The following is a 15,374-nucleotide window of genomic DNA, read 5'->3' as shown; positions in this document are numbered from 1 at the left end:
TCTCTCGCTCATCTCTCTTCTCTCTATCTCTCTCATCTATTTTCTCTCTGTGTCTCTCTCGCACATCTCTATATATATATATATATATATATATATATATATATCTCACTCATTTTTCTTCTCTCTCTATGTCTTTCTCTCGTTCATCTCTTTTTGTTCTCTTTCTCTCTTTTTTTGTCTATCTCTCGCTCATCTCTTGTTTCTCTCTCTTTTTCTGTCTCTCTCTCTCTCTCTCTCTCTTTCTTTCTCTGTCTCTCTGTCTCTCACTCTCTTTCACTCAGCACTCTTCTCTCTCTCTTTTTCTCTCTATCTGCCTGTCTATTTGTCTCCCCCTCATTGTGTTCGCCTTGCTTACTCCCTTCTCCCTTCTTCTCTATTTACCAAGCTATATTTTGATTTATCGAGACACTACAAGAAAATCACTTTTGGAGACCACTTTGTCTTTCTATCGCTCATCACTCTGTCTCTGTCTCTATTTCTCTTCTCTATCTGTTTCTCACTCATTTCTCTCTCACCACCCATCTCTTCTACCACCTTCAACACTACTGCAAAATGTCATTCCACTACCACAACTACTACCACTGTTGCCACTCCCCCTCTGCGACTATCATTACTACCACCATCACCACCACTCCACTACCACCATTACTATTACCATTACCTCTCATCCACCATCGCTACTTTATCTCCTTTACGATTACCACAACTTCACCACTAATCTCATTCGCTATCACCATCACCACCATTATCACCTCTTATCCACCACCTTCACCACTACTGTTGCTCCCTATCCTGTACCACAAAAAATTAGTTCTTGATTTTTAGTAACAAAAAAAAAATGAGTCGCAGAAAAATATTTTTCATTGATGACAAAAAATTAACTTTATTTTAATGAAAATTTTTTTTTATTCAAAATGAAAAAAAAAATTCATTAAAATAAGAATGAAACAAATAAATTTTCAACCTTAATAACTAAAAGAAAACAAAAAATAAAAAATTTCATTAACTATAAAAAAAATTATTTTAACAAAAAATAAAATTTTTAAATATTCATTTATGATGAAAATCAAAAATAATAATAATAATAATAATAATAATAATAATAATAATAATAATAATAATAATAATAATAATAATAATAATAAAATCCATTCACACAACCCACCACCCTCCCTTTTTCCATTCCCGCTCAGGGTACCAAAACCCCCCCAATCTCCCCCCCTCGGCCTGTCTTTTTTTTTTTACATTCCCGCTCAGGTTACTAAAAACCCCCAATCTCTTCAACCAAAATCCCTAATCTCTTGAATCAAAAATCTCATTCAACCAAAAATCCCTAATCTCTCCTTACGGCTCTCTCTCTCTAGCGAGCGGTGGCAGACAACGGTGAGCGGCAGACGACATCATTGAGCAACGTGCGGCGACTATGAAGTTCCTCATTTCTTCTCTCTACTTCTAGACCCTTCGAAGCCTCCTTGCCTTCCAAGTTCGTACAAAACGCCGCGGTTTCATCCGAGTACGAGCAAGAACAGGACCTATTGAGCGATGCAGAGGAACCCAGTTATGTTTTATAATGTTTAGCTCATTGTTTTTTTCTAAGTTTATATTTAAAATTTCAAACTATTATGTATTATAATTTTAAAATTTTGATATTGATATTCATTTGTAAATGACAGGTGTTTGAAGGAATGGGCAGAGGATTTTATAGTAAACCTATTAAATGCTCGGATGTGAAACGTTTGAAAGATAAGTCTTCGATGATGATGATGTTCATGTTCTTGTAAAGGTATTAAGCAAATTCGTATTTTTTTGGCATCCATTTTCATGCACATCAAGTGTTTGATTAAATGTGTCAATGGGTTTGTTTTGTCTGTGTTGATAGTCACTGCAGTGGATGGTGGAAGGAGAGCTCTGCAATTTCTAGGATTGGATGATGAGGAAAAGAGCTATGTTGGGTTTGATGATGATGTTCATGGTTTTTTTTTGTGTGTAGAAGAAAATGCTTTGCTTATTTTTCCTCTCTGTTTTGTGTGTTGATCAAATGATTCATAATAATTCTAGAACATCAGGTGAAGATGATTTCACTTTGGGGACCTAACTGTGGTACTCACTAAAACACCAAACAAATGTTATGAAAAAAAAAAAAAAAGGATCTGAAAAAAAAAAAAGCGGCATGTTATATATGTGTTTTAAGACCCACCTTCAACAATGAAACCAACCTTAAAAAAAAAGTGCCATCCTTGCTAGGGTTTGTTGAATTTGTTTAACTGTGTTTACCTGTTGTGTTTATCAAATTTTGAGGTTTATGATAATGGGTCGATGGTAAAGAAAAAGAAAATCAAATTCCTTGTTTTTGGTTTTGGAATTTGATGTGTTGTTTTCTCATGATGCCAGGATTTGGGGATGACAGTTACAACTTTGATTGATAGTATTTGGCATAAATAGATGCGTTAAAATGTCTGTAACAGATATCAATGCTTGATACGAAGCTGGCATAAGCATTAGTGTAACATTTCTTAAAGTGCGCCCATTTTTAGGGATGCACACCATAAATTTTTCCTTTAATATTATGTCTTACTTTATTTTTTATTCATGAATTGAAATATGATAGTTTATATCAATTACTAAAAAAATTTATTATCATTCTCACCCCTTCAGATAGGAAATTATAGTTCCATATCCTTGTCTATGTATAGATTATTGGCTAAGGTTATTGAATTGTGGGTCTTTTGATTTTGATTTTTATTTATTTATTTTTGGCTTTATTTTTTAATTTGTAGGTATGAGTCGGCAGAGGATTGCGCAGATGATGATGATGCTAAGATTGGGATTAGTCAGTTGAGGAAAAGTCTCCTAGAAAAGCTGAAAATGCATGGTTCATTTGTCAAAGTAAGACATTGAACATTGTTTTTCTTTATTTTGTTTCCTTGCTAGTTATTGGAAATGATCAGGTCCTGTTCGTATCATGATATTAGATCAATGAGACAATTCTTTTGTTCCATATGGCGAGTCTTGAGGCTACTACAACTAATTGCTAGACCAAACAACAACAGTAATGTGTTTATGTGCATGAGTGAGTGTGGTTATGTGCATGAGTGAGGTCATCTTCGACTGGGCGTTGTTCGGATATATTCAAAGAAAGTCAACTATCTGTGCCAAGACTACAATTTTTTTCTGATAACCATAAGAAAAGCATTTGCTTCTGTAGAAGTTAATCTGCCAGAAGATGCAACTCATGCACCTTTTGACTCTGTCACTTTGCCAAAACGTTCAAACTTGATGCCTTGAATTTGGATGATGACTTCTCTTATGACGGGTAATTTTCTGGCTACGTATTGCACTTCCGCCTTTCTTTGAATCTATAGATAACACTCGATTTTTAATTCTCAGGGCTCGAGATAATCATCTCCGGAGCGAGGTGGAGATAACACTTACATGTGGTAGTATTTCATGTGCTTCCTTGAATTCATATTTTGTAAATTATTGCACTCTAGTTTATGATTTTTTTAGTTCAATAACACTTACTGGTGGTAGCATTACATGTGCTTCTATGTATTCATATTTTGATTTGATAGTTCAAATGGTAACTAATTAAACTGGAATTATCATATTGTAGATCAAATTTTGATTTGAAGAGACCTGTACATTACCGTTACTTTCTATTGCACTTGAATTATTTGGTTAGTAGTTAATAACCTCTACACTTCGTGATAAAAAGGTGTTGAATCCTTGGTAGGCGAAACAAAAAGAGGATAGTCAGTTAAATTTTCATTGTGATGAAATAAAAGTTACCAACTATTGTTGATTGCTATCTCTGTTAAAAGGTTTCCATTGATTGTTCGTCAATGATAACCTTGGTTTCCTTCTATTTGCTAAAAAATGTTCTTCATTTACTGGTTTATTAATCTGATATTTGAAATGGTTTTTATACAATCTCTAATGAATGAATTTTTTTAGTTGGGTAGCATGTAAGATTTGATTTAAATGTTGTGATTAAAAGGTATTCATCACTGTTTGTAAGTTAAATTATAACTTTGGTTTGGTTTCCTTGTATTTGCTCATAAATACTATTCATTTACTGGTTTATTAATCTGATATTTGAAATGGTTTTGTACAATCTCTAATGAAAGAATTATTTTTGTTGGTTGGCATGTAAATATTTGATTTAAATGTAGTGATTAACACTGGTTGAAATTTATGGTTCAGGGAGCAATAATGGTACCGCTGATAACTACTGTTGTCATTACTCTCAAGGATTTGTATGCTGAATTTGTTTTAGATGAACTGAAGAAGAGTGAGACGTAGAGCGCTGTTGGGCATGCTTTTAGTGCTTGCTTCCTGAGAAATGTTCATCGCTTCCTCAAAAACGCGTGTACATTATTGGTTGAGCTAATTAGAACCCAAAAAAGAAATATCAGAATTGTTTGTTTTAGAGTGGATGTGTTTTTACCAATCTGTTGACAGTACATTTATCAAGTTTTGTTAGTTGCATTTTCTCTTTAGGACAGTCTTTTTGTTTTTGTTTTTGTTTTTTTTTTCTTCTATTTATGGTGTGAGCATGGTGTAAAAAGTAATCGACCAATCATGTACTCCCTTGGTTGTTGGTTGTGTGCTCTTAAAAGAATTTTGTACAATTTCGATATATTTAATATATTTGTTGATGTAGAAAGCTTATTTGATCTTTTTTTTTTTTTTTTGGTAATTTGGATAAAAAGAGGTTGGTATGTTTTTTGGGTTTACTTTTTTAAAATTATATCGAAATGTTTACTTTTTTTAAAATTATATAAAAAAAATATTTACTTTTTAAATCTATCTTGACTATACAATTTTAAAAAAAAAAAATACTAAAAGCAAAAATAAGTCCATTTTTTAAACTCTCTTTTGACAACAATTGACTTGTGAATCTTTTAAAAATATTAAATAACTAAAGATAAGGATAAGTCTAACTGAAAAAGCAACTACTATTTTTTAATCTCAACCAACATGATCCTACAAAAAAATCTATTAAAAAAGAAATGAAAAAGAAAGCAAGAGGTAAAACCAACTTTTTAACCAACGATGTTCCAAAAGGTGAAACTCAATAGAGAGAATAAAGCAATTATTTTCCAATTTCACACAACGAAACAACATTTAGCTATGGAATCTCATCACACAACAACTATTCACCAACAAAAATGGTTGCTTTGCACCAAGGTAGAACACAGACATCAATCAATCAATTCTCGACAATTTCATGGAATGTTAACATATTACAATGGAATCTCAATTTCTTAAATCGTTTTCTTCACCTAATTCATACTTGCACAATCAAACTCTTTCTTAATAGTGAGCGCTACTAGATCTAATTCAATTCAACTGAACATGAAACTTAAAAAATGGCAAGTTCCTTCTTTATCTGTTCAAGTTCAAGCAAAAGAGCTTCTGTGTCATCCTCATCATCTTCATCATCGTCATCGTCACTAAACACAAAATAATGACACTTTCGTAATAACAAAATTCAAATAGTACATTTACACGTCAGTAATAACAAAATCAAGTGTTAGAAAAAACATTCAACTATATTCACATGCACATTTGCATATTGTCTTCAAGATTATACTTTAAAAACATTTCATCCTTTATAGTAACTGATTTGAAAAAAATGGAGAAGGTCTATCAAGTATAAATCGATAATCACACCACAAGTTGACAAATCAGGCCATTGGTATAAGCTTTTTGTTAACATATGAATTAATTCAGGTAAGTTTGCAATGAGTGACAACCTTCCATCATTGCTCTTAAGTTCCACATCAGCATCATCGGCATCTACACTGCGTGGAATGAGGCGATCTTCAGCATCTCTCCTTGCCCCTGTAAAATAAGTAGGAAATCAGTTGAATAATTACGTATGCATAGCTAGTGTTTTTGGTACACAAAGCATGGAAGGTAGTACTCACCTTCCAATAGTAGATGGCCTCCTTTTCTACGATCTCTATCGTCTGCACCCATAAATAATTTGATACAAAACAATTAGAAAATATTGTCCAACAACAAAACAATAACAATAGTAAAGGAAGAAACATATAGCAAAAAAGGTTGTCAAAAGCTTCTCTACCACTATAGGACATATCCTTCAACAAGAAATGCCACCGTTCCTGCTCCTCCAACTCATCACGGAGATTCCTCTTCTGCAATTCCTCTTTAGTGTCTTGCCCATCTTTTCTGCAACAAATATTCCAATCAGTGAACAGTTTCTGTAGATAGGCGTTAGAAAGAAAAATAGCTGCATGCATATGCAGATGACATAGAAGTATTACCATGGCCACATAAATAAAGAATTAAAAAAAAGAAAAAATAAACAAGAACGGATAGGCCTGGTTTGAAGTACTACCAGAACCCAAACAAAAAAAATCACGACGCCTGGTATTTGAAATAGAGGGGCTCCCCATACCCCACATCAGTTGTCCACCACAATATTTTTGAAACTCTTGCAAATTCAATTTTAGAACACCCCCAGCTCCAGTTGTGTGTTCGTCTTTTGTGCTGGGAAACTAAACATGTGGCCCTTATATTCAAATATGTTTATCACTTCACTAAAAAATGTTTTCCAAATAATTATTTTCACAATCCCCCTATTGGCAGAGAAAGGGACAAGGGGCGGAAATTGTAAAGAACCAGAAAGAAATTAAAGCCAAATTTCTTAGTTAAGTCCCATCCCTAAGTATCATGATTGGGTTGACAAGGCTAGACCATCACCGTCTTTATCAGCACATGGTTATTAAGCTTTCTTATTGTAGAAACTATCCTCAAATTTCAACTTCTCCTAAACAGAGATGTCATTGATTTGAACCTTTTGAGGGCATTTCCTCACTACAAGTGAAAATTTCAACTTCTAAGCAGAGGTGTCATTGATCTGAGTCTTTTGAGTGCATTTCCTCACAATGAGTGAAATTGCTTCAGTGCACCTACTGTTTATGACGTTTCAAATTGAAAGACTCAGATTTCATTTTATACATTATATACTAAAACTTAGCCATTTTATCAAGTATAAATTGTAATTCTTGTTTCCAAATATTTGAAATATGAAGTTCTTGGTAGGGGTTGTCAAAATCCTTAAAATCATAAAGGCTTAACTTGCGTGACAATAGGGGACTCAAATCTCAAATTGCATCTTAACGATCACAATTGGAGATCATTACCTCAGACCATATAATTGCTTTTACTAGATAGTATCCACCTTAATGGTTTTCCAGAATATTCATATTATGCAATCAAACCCTAAAGAGAATTATAAACCTTAAAATGTGGAAATTGCAGAAGTTCCAACCTGGGCTTTAGGGTTGTGTGAGAGGCAATGTCACTTGAAGAGTATTTCTGGGAGGGGCTGAAAATTCGAGTACCACCTTGTTCATTACCACCTTTTGCAGGTGCCCATGTAGGTAGAGCTACAGTTGTCATGTTTTGTAACAATCCTCACGAGTCTGGATATCTGTAAAAGTCAAAGAAGCTATTTAAAATCCGATTAAAGAATACCTCTACAAGCAACAAGAAAGGCAAAACGTAAGACACCAAAGCAGTATCAAGAGCAACAGTAAAGCACACAACCTCATTCGATGACTCTATGCAATCTAATATTTCTATCAAGCATAAGATCTATTACAAGGTGCTAAATCTATCACACCCAACAAGTTCCTGCCCCTCTCTCCTTTTCAATGAAAGAATAAATCTATATCTATATCTATTCTACTATAAAATGTCTTTAGAAGGGTAAAACATTTTTAGGACAGGATCATCGCTACTATGGTAAATAATGGTCATAGCATTTTGCAACTCACAACTTTAAAAACCTTTTCTAGACATTTAAAAATCTAAGCATTTTTTTATTATAAAAAAATTATTGATATGGTCAAAACCTGCAATCCCACACAGTTAACATTATAAATTTTTGCACAGAAATATTCAAAACATGTGATATGGCCACCAAGTACAATCCTACTATGTTACCTTTATGTAGAGAACTCATTGAGGCATTTCATCAAACAAGAAACAAACATGTTTCTTGTTGAAACAATATATCCAAACAATGAATCTAGTTCGTAAATAATGACTGTTCATGTTTCTGTTTGCTGTTGAATAAAGATTTCAAGTTATATCTTGATTTAACTGTTTTAAGTAAAAATTCGCCATACCAAGATCTGAAAATATTGCCATAATCAAAATAGTCTAGAGGTGGCAAATGGGCGTGTTTGGGCAGGTTGAAATGGGTAATGGATCAAAAGAGTGTTAGCCCAAAATCATCCATTTAGATAGCGGGTTGGATATGGGTGGGTCGGATACGGTCACTCTTTGGTTCAACTCAAGACGCAAGCAATGGAATTTACGGGTTATTACCTTTTTTGGTTGGGTGTCCAATGGGTTAACTTAGGCCCTGTTGGGAAAATGGCTAAATGTCAAAAGTCAACTTTTAATCTATTTTTTATCATATCATCTCTCTATTTTTTTATATATTTTTTAAATTTTTTTTAAAAAGTCAAAAAATCAGTTTTTAACCAACTTCCTAAAAACCCATTTAAGCCAAAATAAAAACAAGTATATTTGTAATAGGTCCTTCCCAAAAAATAGAGATGTAGCATCTATTTCAAGTTTCTATCCTAAGTGGCATACCAATTTCCTTAATTTCATGAGCGTCAATTTCTGAAAGCACATGCACAAAGACCTTCTGGCTTTTCTGAGTAGCATTCTGCAAACATATCCAATTGTCTTCATAAATGTACATTTCTATAGAAATCATGACTTATAATGAACTATTAGCTTTGAAACTTCAAAACAATTCATAAAATACACAACCCAGTGCAATCATTACTACATATTATGAGGAAGAACACTATCAATTGATTAGAGAACATAGTTGCCAGAAAATGGATATAAGAGCATGCCTGGAGATTCAGTATGACTTGGCAAAAATTGCAACTTCCTCTGCTGGATTGCCCGTCATCAAGCATGTCTTACTTCTGCCTTTGGGTTGTTCAAAAGCAAACCAAAGAAGAAATGAAATAAGATTCAATGAATAAAATTCAACAAATGCTTCTCCAAATTAAACTCAGGAGTCAAAACTCCATTCTACATCACTTGTGAGTCAAGATTTCACACTTGAACTTAAAAAAAGCTATTTTTTATTTGTTTCTTGGGTGATGGAGCCAAGGTTGATATACTAATTTGTATGCAAAAAATTAAACAAAAGCTAAATTTGTTCAATAAGGATTGAGAATATGTAAATTTTATTTGAAAGGAAATTACAACAATAGTTAAAATTTCAAGTTGACCGGGTTCCTTACCCCCAACTCTCCCATTCTTCCAATCCATTTTGTCCATGCATACAAGAGACTAATCAATAATAAGTAACACAATTGGTGGATGGAATATTTTAGTGTATGTAGTAGACTAACCAATAAGTTAGCTTCCGATACACATGTTTGACAAATTAATAATAAAAAATATTGCTAAATGTTACAGTTGGGATGCAAAATACAATTTTCTATGTGGAATCAATTTAGAATTAAAGTAATAAACTTTAAGCATTTGGGAAGAAATAAAACCAATAAATGTTATTTTTCTTAACAGTACCTATTAAATTAAATTGATGAGATCCAGTAATGCTCTATAGCAACAAAAATCAATGTGGTTGTTGTGTACCTAATGGGTGATGATACATAGTTGTGTTTCTTATGAAACATACAATTGCAGAGAGAAGCTAATCGAAAAAAGCATTCACACCTCATATCCATAAAGATAACCCAAAGCATCATGATTCATGAACTTTCAAAGGGTATTACCTAGATTTTCACATGTTACTTAATCAGTAGCAACAGTTTAATAACATCAAAGACAATTCTATATTATTCATTCACATTGCAACTACTATAAAATTCACCAAAGCCCCATAAAAATAAAAGAAAAAAGAAAAAAAAAGAAAAGAATTTAAATAAATTCTCTCACTAAGAACCCCAGGATGGCCTTGAGCACAACCAGAAGAATTTAGCCTATACACTAAAGATTTAGAGGAACTGGGAATAACCACCAACATAGAGGAACTAACACAATGGAGCCATATAATCTTTAAGCAATTCTAGAATATATGTACATCTACCTACCATTATTGAGCCAATAGAGGAACTAACTTGTGAATGACCCTTATTCAATTGCAGGGAAAAGGTTTGTGAATGACAATTTGATATAATTAATTTATATATAAAAAAATCAGATATAATTAAAATAGCAAATGGAATAAAAAAATCTACCTCAATATCTTACCATATTGTGACCAGAAGTAACTGGATGAATTTCCTGCAAGAGACTGTCTTTAATTTTAAAAGCATTTGGTTTAGTGTTCAGTTTTAGATTAAAACCACAACTAAATTTTAGAATCCAAAACTTGTATACAAAAAAATAAAAAATAACAAAATAAAAAAATAGAAGCCAAGTATAAAGGAGAAGATTAAGATTAGGTATAGGAAAACACACCACCAACCTTGGCCAATTATTATGTTTGCTCTATAATCCCTCTTTAAAATCAGTAACTCTCCTTGATAGCTTCCTTTGATATTCTAAATCAAGAGTTCAAAACTCAAATCTAAAGGTATGTGATAAAACAAAGTAGACAAACACATTTGAGCAAAAGAAAGTACTATTTAAGTACTATATATATTTTCTGTTAGGCTTATTGTTTCTAGGGTAATTCTTTTAGTGAATAAACATAATGCCCGAGTCAAGTTTCCTCATTGAATCTTAAGAGGACATTTTTTTTTTTCCATTCATCGTCGTATGAGTTGGCAAAAGCCAGGAGTACTTTGGCAAGAGAGGTCTTGAATCACAAACCCACCTAACCTTGTACTTACCCACCTTGCTAGTATGTGTCCACAAATGCAAGCTAGAATAACTATAGAACTCTTAAACAAAAATACTGGGGCTGGTGTGCATTTATGTCAAGGGGTACTACGACATTCTTATCTCTATCATCAACATGGAGACATGGGACAATGGAAAACTTAAAGCACCCATACAAATTTTAAAGCAAATATAAGCTTAGAAAAGCCATCCATTTAAAAAGAAAGTTTTAAATTAAAATTAGCTCCCATGGAACACTTTCATATGGCAAGCCATGATGAACAACCTTCAATTGCGAGAGAGAGAGAGAGAGAGAGAAAACTATACCAAAGTGAATAAGATTATGACAAACATAGCAGCTAACGAAAAATTATATGTTCACCGTTAAAAAGTAAACTGAAACAATAGTACCTATCAATTTGTTTTCTTCTTAAAAAGTAACTAGCACAAAAATGTATGCGTTTTTTTCTCTAGAAAGATAGTTATTAAGTAACAAAATATATAAATAAAGCACGATTAGAATGTACCATACAACATTGATTGCTTGGAGATTTCGGGAAATCCAGAAGGCACATTTCAAAAAAAGGCCATATGCTTTCAACGTTCAATGCATACAAAATACTATTTTAAAATGGAATCCAAAAGGCTTTGACTAAAAATTAAAATAAAACATTTCTACAACTTACACTAGAATGTTGAATTAGAGCACAAATTCCCATTAGTCCACATCCAAGATGCTCTATACCATCTTCAAATAATTGGACTATGTTATAAGTCAATTTTTACCTAGTTCTTTCAATAATCAAACAATAGCAACATGTTTTTTGTAAGAAAAAAGTACAAAATCTGCAATAGCACAAATGAATAGAACATGCAAGTGATGCAGACATATTTTCCAAAACCATAATTAAATTTTTTTTTCTTGGCATACCTATTGAAAGGTTTTTATTTGCAATTGCAATCACTGCCAAACTTCCAAAGCATGGGTAAGTTCTGTCAATGGCCTATTGGCATAATTGATGAGTCATAGGTACTAACATTTCAATAAGAATAGTTGAAAACAAAAGAAATAACAAATGGCATACTACCACAAAAGTTGCTATTTAAAAGCAACTTTAACTTAGAAGTCAAGAGAGAATGTCAAATAATGTTTCCCTGAAGAGTAGGTAACACAAAACCATTTACTAAGGGCTATTAGTCTTGGGTCCTCCAGGTACCACTCCTCATTTCCCCATTATGCTACCTAATTAGACACTGCAGATTCACTGTAAATCTAAAATTGGTAAAAACAAAAAATTAATACAAGAGATATAATTACTAATTTATTAAATATATGATTTCAAGGTCTAAAGATTGATACAAACAATCAAGAAAACTAATGGGTATAAGGGTAGATTATATGTATGCATATATACATACCTATATGCATATGATATGCTATCTCTATGTGTGTATATATATATATAAACAATGCCCAAATAGTACACATTAACATGTGTTGGGGAAGGAAAAGATTGGATACATACCTAACCTTTGACATAGTACACAGAGTGGCTACCTCGAGACTTAAACTCATAACTTCAAGGTTATTAGGCTAAGATTTTTACCATTGAACCAATGGTCACCTCTGTGTGTGTGCGCGCGCGCATACATATATATATATATATATATATGTATATCTTAAATTTACAAATATGAGAAAGTAACATTTTTCATAGGAAAGTAAGTTTCCAATAAACCAAAAATTGGGTAAACAAGAAGTATTCTCATTGAATCTATAAACAATGTTCAAGATTATCATTATCAAAGGGTTCAATAAAATCACAATACACATACACACAACGAAATGATTTTCTAGATAATAATTTTTGAAGAATTCATCAAGAAAATTGGTTGCACCTGTCTTCAACTAGCCTAAGTTGAAAGAAAAGAATTCATCAAAAAAAAATTATTCATATTTTTTGGAAAATTTTGATAAAACTCTAATTTGAACAAGAATGTTAAGATGAGTTGGGTTTTCCCATATCACACTAATCTTGCCCACAACTTTCAAATCCAAAATTTCATATCAGGAAGTATTAAACAATCCAAGAAGGCTCTTTTGATTCCAACATATTAATCAGAAACTCAAACAAGGTCTACAATTTCTTACATATCTATTGGTTTTCATAACAAAATCATATGATCAAAACAAGACCCAGATAAATTATTCTATCAAACAACACCATTCAAGCTCGATCCACAGATCATTTTAAGATAAGTAAATACACCAATTAGATTATATTATTTTATTATAAATTTTCTTTTACACATTATTATGTTAAAATTAGTGTTTGTTTTATATGTCTAGATTTTTTATTTTACTTGTGTCTAATAAAAATTTGGATCTGCCAAAAAAAAAACTAAAACTTAAAAATAATTTTGTAGCTTAAAAACAGAGAAAATTTATTTTATATAAAAATTTACATTGTAAAAAAAACTCGTTTACATTTTTCTCTTTAGGTGAACTTTTAGATTTTCTCAAAAAAGCTTGAGCTGGGTCGCCTATGTGTTTAATCAGCATGTAGACGTATAATGCTATAGCAAAGAGAAAGCAATTAAACAAATGCCAATATGATTGAGAACCAATGTTAATTTTGAATGTGAACAAAACTTAATATCATCAGCTATTGATATAGAAATTCTAAATAAGTGGAGATGGTTTGAGAAAGACTTCTAAAACACGTAGAATATTTGTTAAGCAAGACACTGTTGTTGTAAATAGATCACATCACATGGATATGAAATTTGTCTATTAAATATTTTTATAACATTGGATAATTAACTTGGGCATCGGATGACTTTCAGCTATTCAATGGCTGGAGGTGTTATCTTGAAAATGGTGATCACGTGGTTCTAATCATTTTCTTCATTGAGTTTCTTCATCATCAAGTGTCACATTTTCTATGTCCATACAATATCAATCAGAAGGAAGTTCAAAAAAATAAAAAAGTGAAGTTTAGGAGAGTCAATATTCTAATTTACCACTAACTAAAGTTTAACACCTTAATTGATGTTTTGGGAGCTAATACTAATGCAAATTATTAGATTATAATGTTGCAGACAAAGTTGAATTCGATTTGGAGGACTTTGAACTTGGTAAAACAACAACAACAACAACAACAAAATAATAATAATAATAATAATAATAATAATAATAATAATAAAATTGGGACATTGTACTTAAAAAACCTATCAACATTTTTCTTATATAATAAATATTATATAAACAAATATTATCTTAGAGTTGTTTTAGGAATATACTATTTTAGTTGATTTTTTTAATTTTTACAAAAAGACATAAAAAAAATAGAGATAATAGTTAATTTTTTAATAATAACTTTTTGATTTTTCAATTAAAATAACCTATTGCTAAACTTGCTAATAATCTTTAACAACTATGTACCTAAATATTCACCACTTTCCGTCAAAGCCTACCACTCTTAATTAATCACAGCCACCATTATGGGCTGCTTAATAATTACTATTAAATAAAATTTTCAAACCATTTGGTGTCACAATAATGTTACAATAATATTAGAGACACTAATTATTTTACCACATAATCTCATAGTGATGATGGGTCGACTTATTGTTTTTGTGTAAGAGAAAATTTATACAAAGAAATAGTTTGTATACTTAATTTTTGGCACCATCTAATCTTATATATGCTAAACTTACTATTTTGATATCATCTAATCTTATAATCTCCTGAAGTTTCTAATATCAACAATTACAAAGAATGATTAACAAAGAAAGAGTATGAATATCATTTCTTTATATAAAAATGTATATTTTTTGAGATACAAAATCAGTCATAGATGGTGCCAAAAATCACTTTTTAGGGTTAGGGTTTTGAAATCAAAGCCCTATCTTGGGTGGTTACAGATGTTAATTTTGACTGAGAACAAACCTTAATATTAGATATTCAATAAGGGTTAGGGTTTTGAAATCAAAGCCCCAATGGCACAGCTATCTTGGGTGGCTGTAAATAGGAACATACCTGACCTACAGAAGAGAGCTCTTGTAAATTTTCAATTCGACTAGAAGGGAAAATATTTGTTGACAAACCCATGGTGGAGATGGGAACAGAGCGATGGCTTGTGAAGAAGATTTCAACAACGGTGGCGTGGATCGCCGACGGGGTTGGTGGTCTTTGGCCATCGCGGAAGCTTCGGCTATGGTGGAAGAGAAGAGAAAGGTGAAGAGCAAGAGAGAGAGGCCAATCGTTCTTCGCTCGCTATGGTGGAAGAGAAGAGAAAGGTGAAGAATGGTGGCCCCGATGCTTGACCGTTGGACTTCGACAACTATGGTGAAAGAGAGGAGGGAGGAGAAGAGGAGCAAGAGCACGAACCAGAGCAAGAGAGGGAGGCAACTGACTTGGGACTCTTGGAATTCTGATTACTTTGCTTGTTTGGCAACAGTTACACCGGTTGTCAATTCAAAATTAAATTATTAAACTAATTTAGTTATGA

General features: G+C 32.2%; 1 protein-coding gene and 1 long non-coding RNA gene across 6 annotated transcripts; one reads left to right on the top strand and one right to left on the bottom strand.

The window, feature by feature from the left end:
• Nucleotides 1–1,214: 1,214 nt before the first annotated feature.
• Nucleotides 1,215–4,736, top strand: LOC145796895 (uncharacterized). 2 transcript variants are annotated; one of them, XR_014337552.1, is made up of 7 exons: nt 1,215–1,557; nt 1,674–1,783; nt 1,880–1,972; nt 2,778–2,886; nt 2,973–3,313; nt 3,388–3,437; nt 4,204–4,735. It is a non-coding gene; the product is annotated as an uncharacterized LOC145796895 (long non-coding RNA). The 2 variants fall into 2 exon arrangements; XR_014337550.1 differs by having other exon boundaries at nt 1,880–2,886; nt 4,204–4,736.
• A 455-nt stretch (nt 4,737–5,191) lies between these two features.
• Nucleotides 5,192–15,041, bottom strand: LOC114310529 (uncharacterized). 4 transcript variants are annotated; one of them, XM_028256576.2, is made up of 6 exons: nt 8,913–9,948; nt 7,304–7,465; nt 6,092–6,198; nt 5,934–5,975; nt 5,760–5,847; nt 5,192–5,456 (listed from the first exon to the last, which is right to left on the bottom strand). In XM_028256576.2, the coding sequence occupies exons 2-6, from the start codon at nt 7,432–7,434 to the stop codon at nt 5,366–5,368; spliced, it is 459 nt and encodes a 152-aa protein (XP_028112377.1). In that variant the 5' UTR covers nt 7,435–7,465; nt 8,913–9,948; the 3' UTR covers nt 5,192–5,365. The 4 variants fall into 4 exon arrangements, with proteins under 4 accessions (XP_028112377.1, XP_082738596.1, XP_028112375.1 ...); XM_082882470.1 differs by lacking the exon at nt 5,192–5,456 and adding an exon at nt 14,903–15,041 and having other exon boundaries at nt 5,535–5,847; nt 8,913–8,991; XM_028256574.2 differs by lacking the exon at nt 5,192–5,456 and having other exon boundaries at nt 5,535–5,847.
• Nucleotides 15,042–15,374: the final 333 nt, after the last annotated feature.

This window comes from Camellia sinensis, chromosome 8 (genome assembly GCF_055761805.1).
Source record: "Camellia sinensis isolate YWXY chromosome 8, ASM5576180v1, whole genome shotgun sequence".
NCBI lineage: Eukaryota > Viridiplantae > Streptophyta > Magnoliopsida > Ericales > Theaceae > Camellia > Camellia sinensis.
This window is presented reverse-complemented; position numbering and strand designations above follow the sequence as displayed.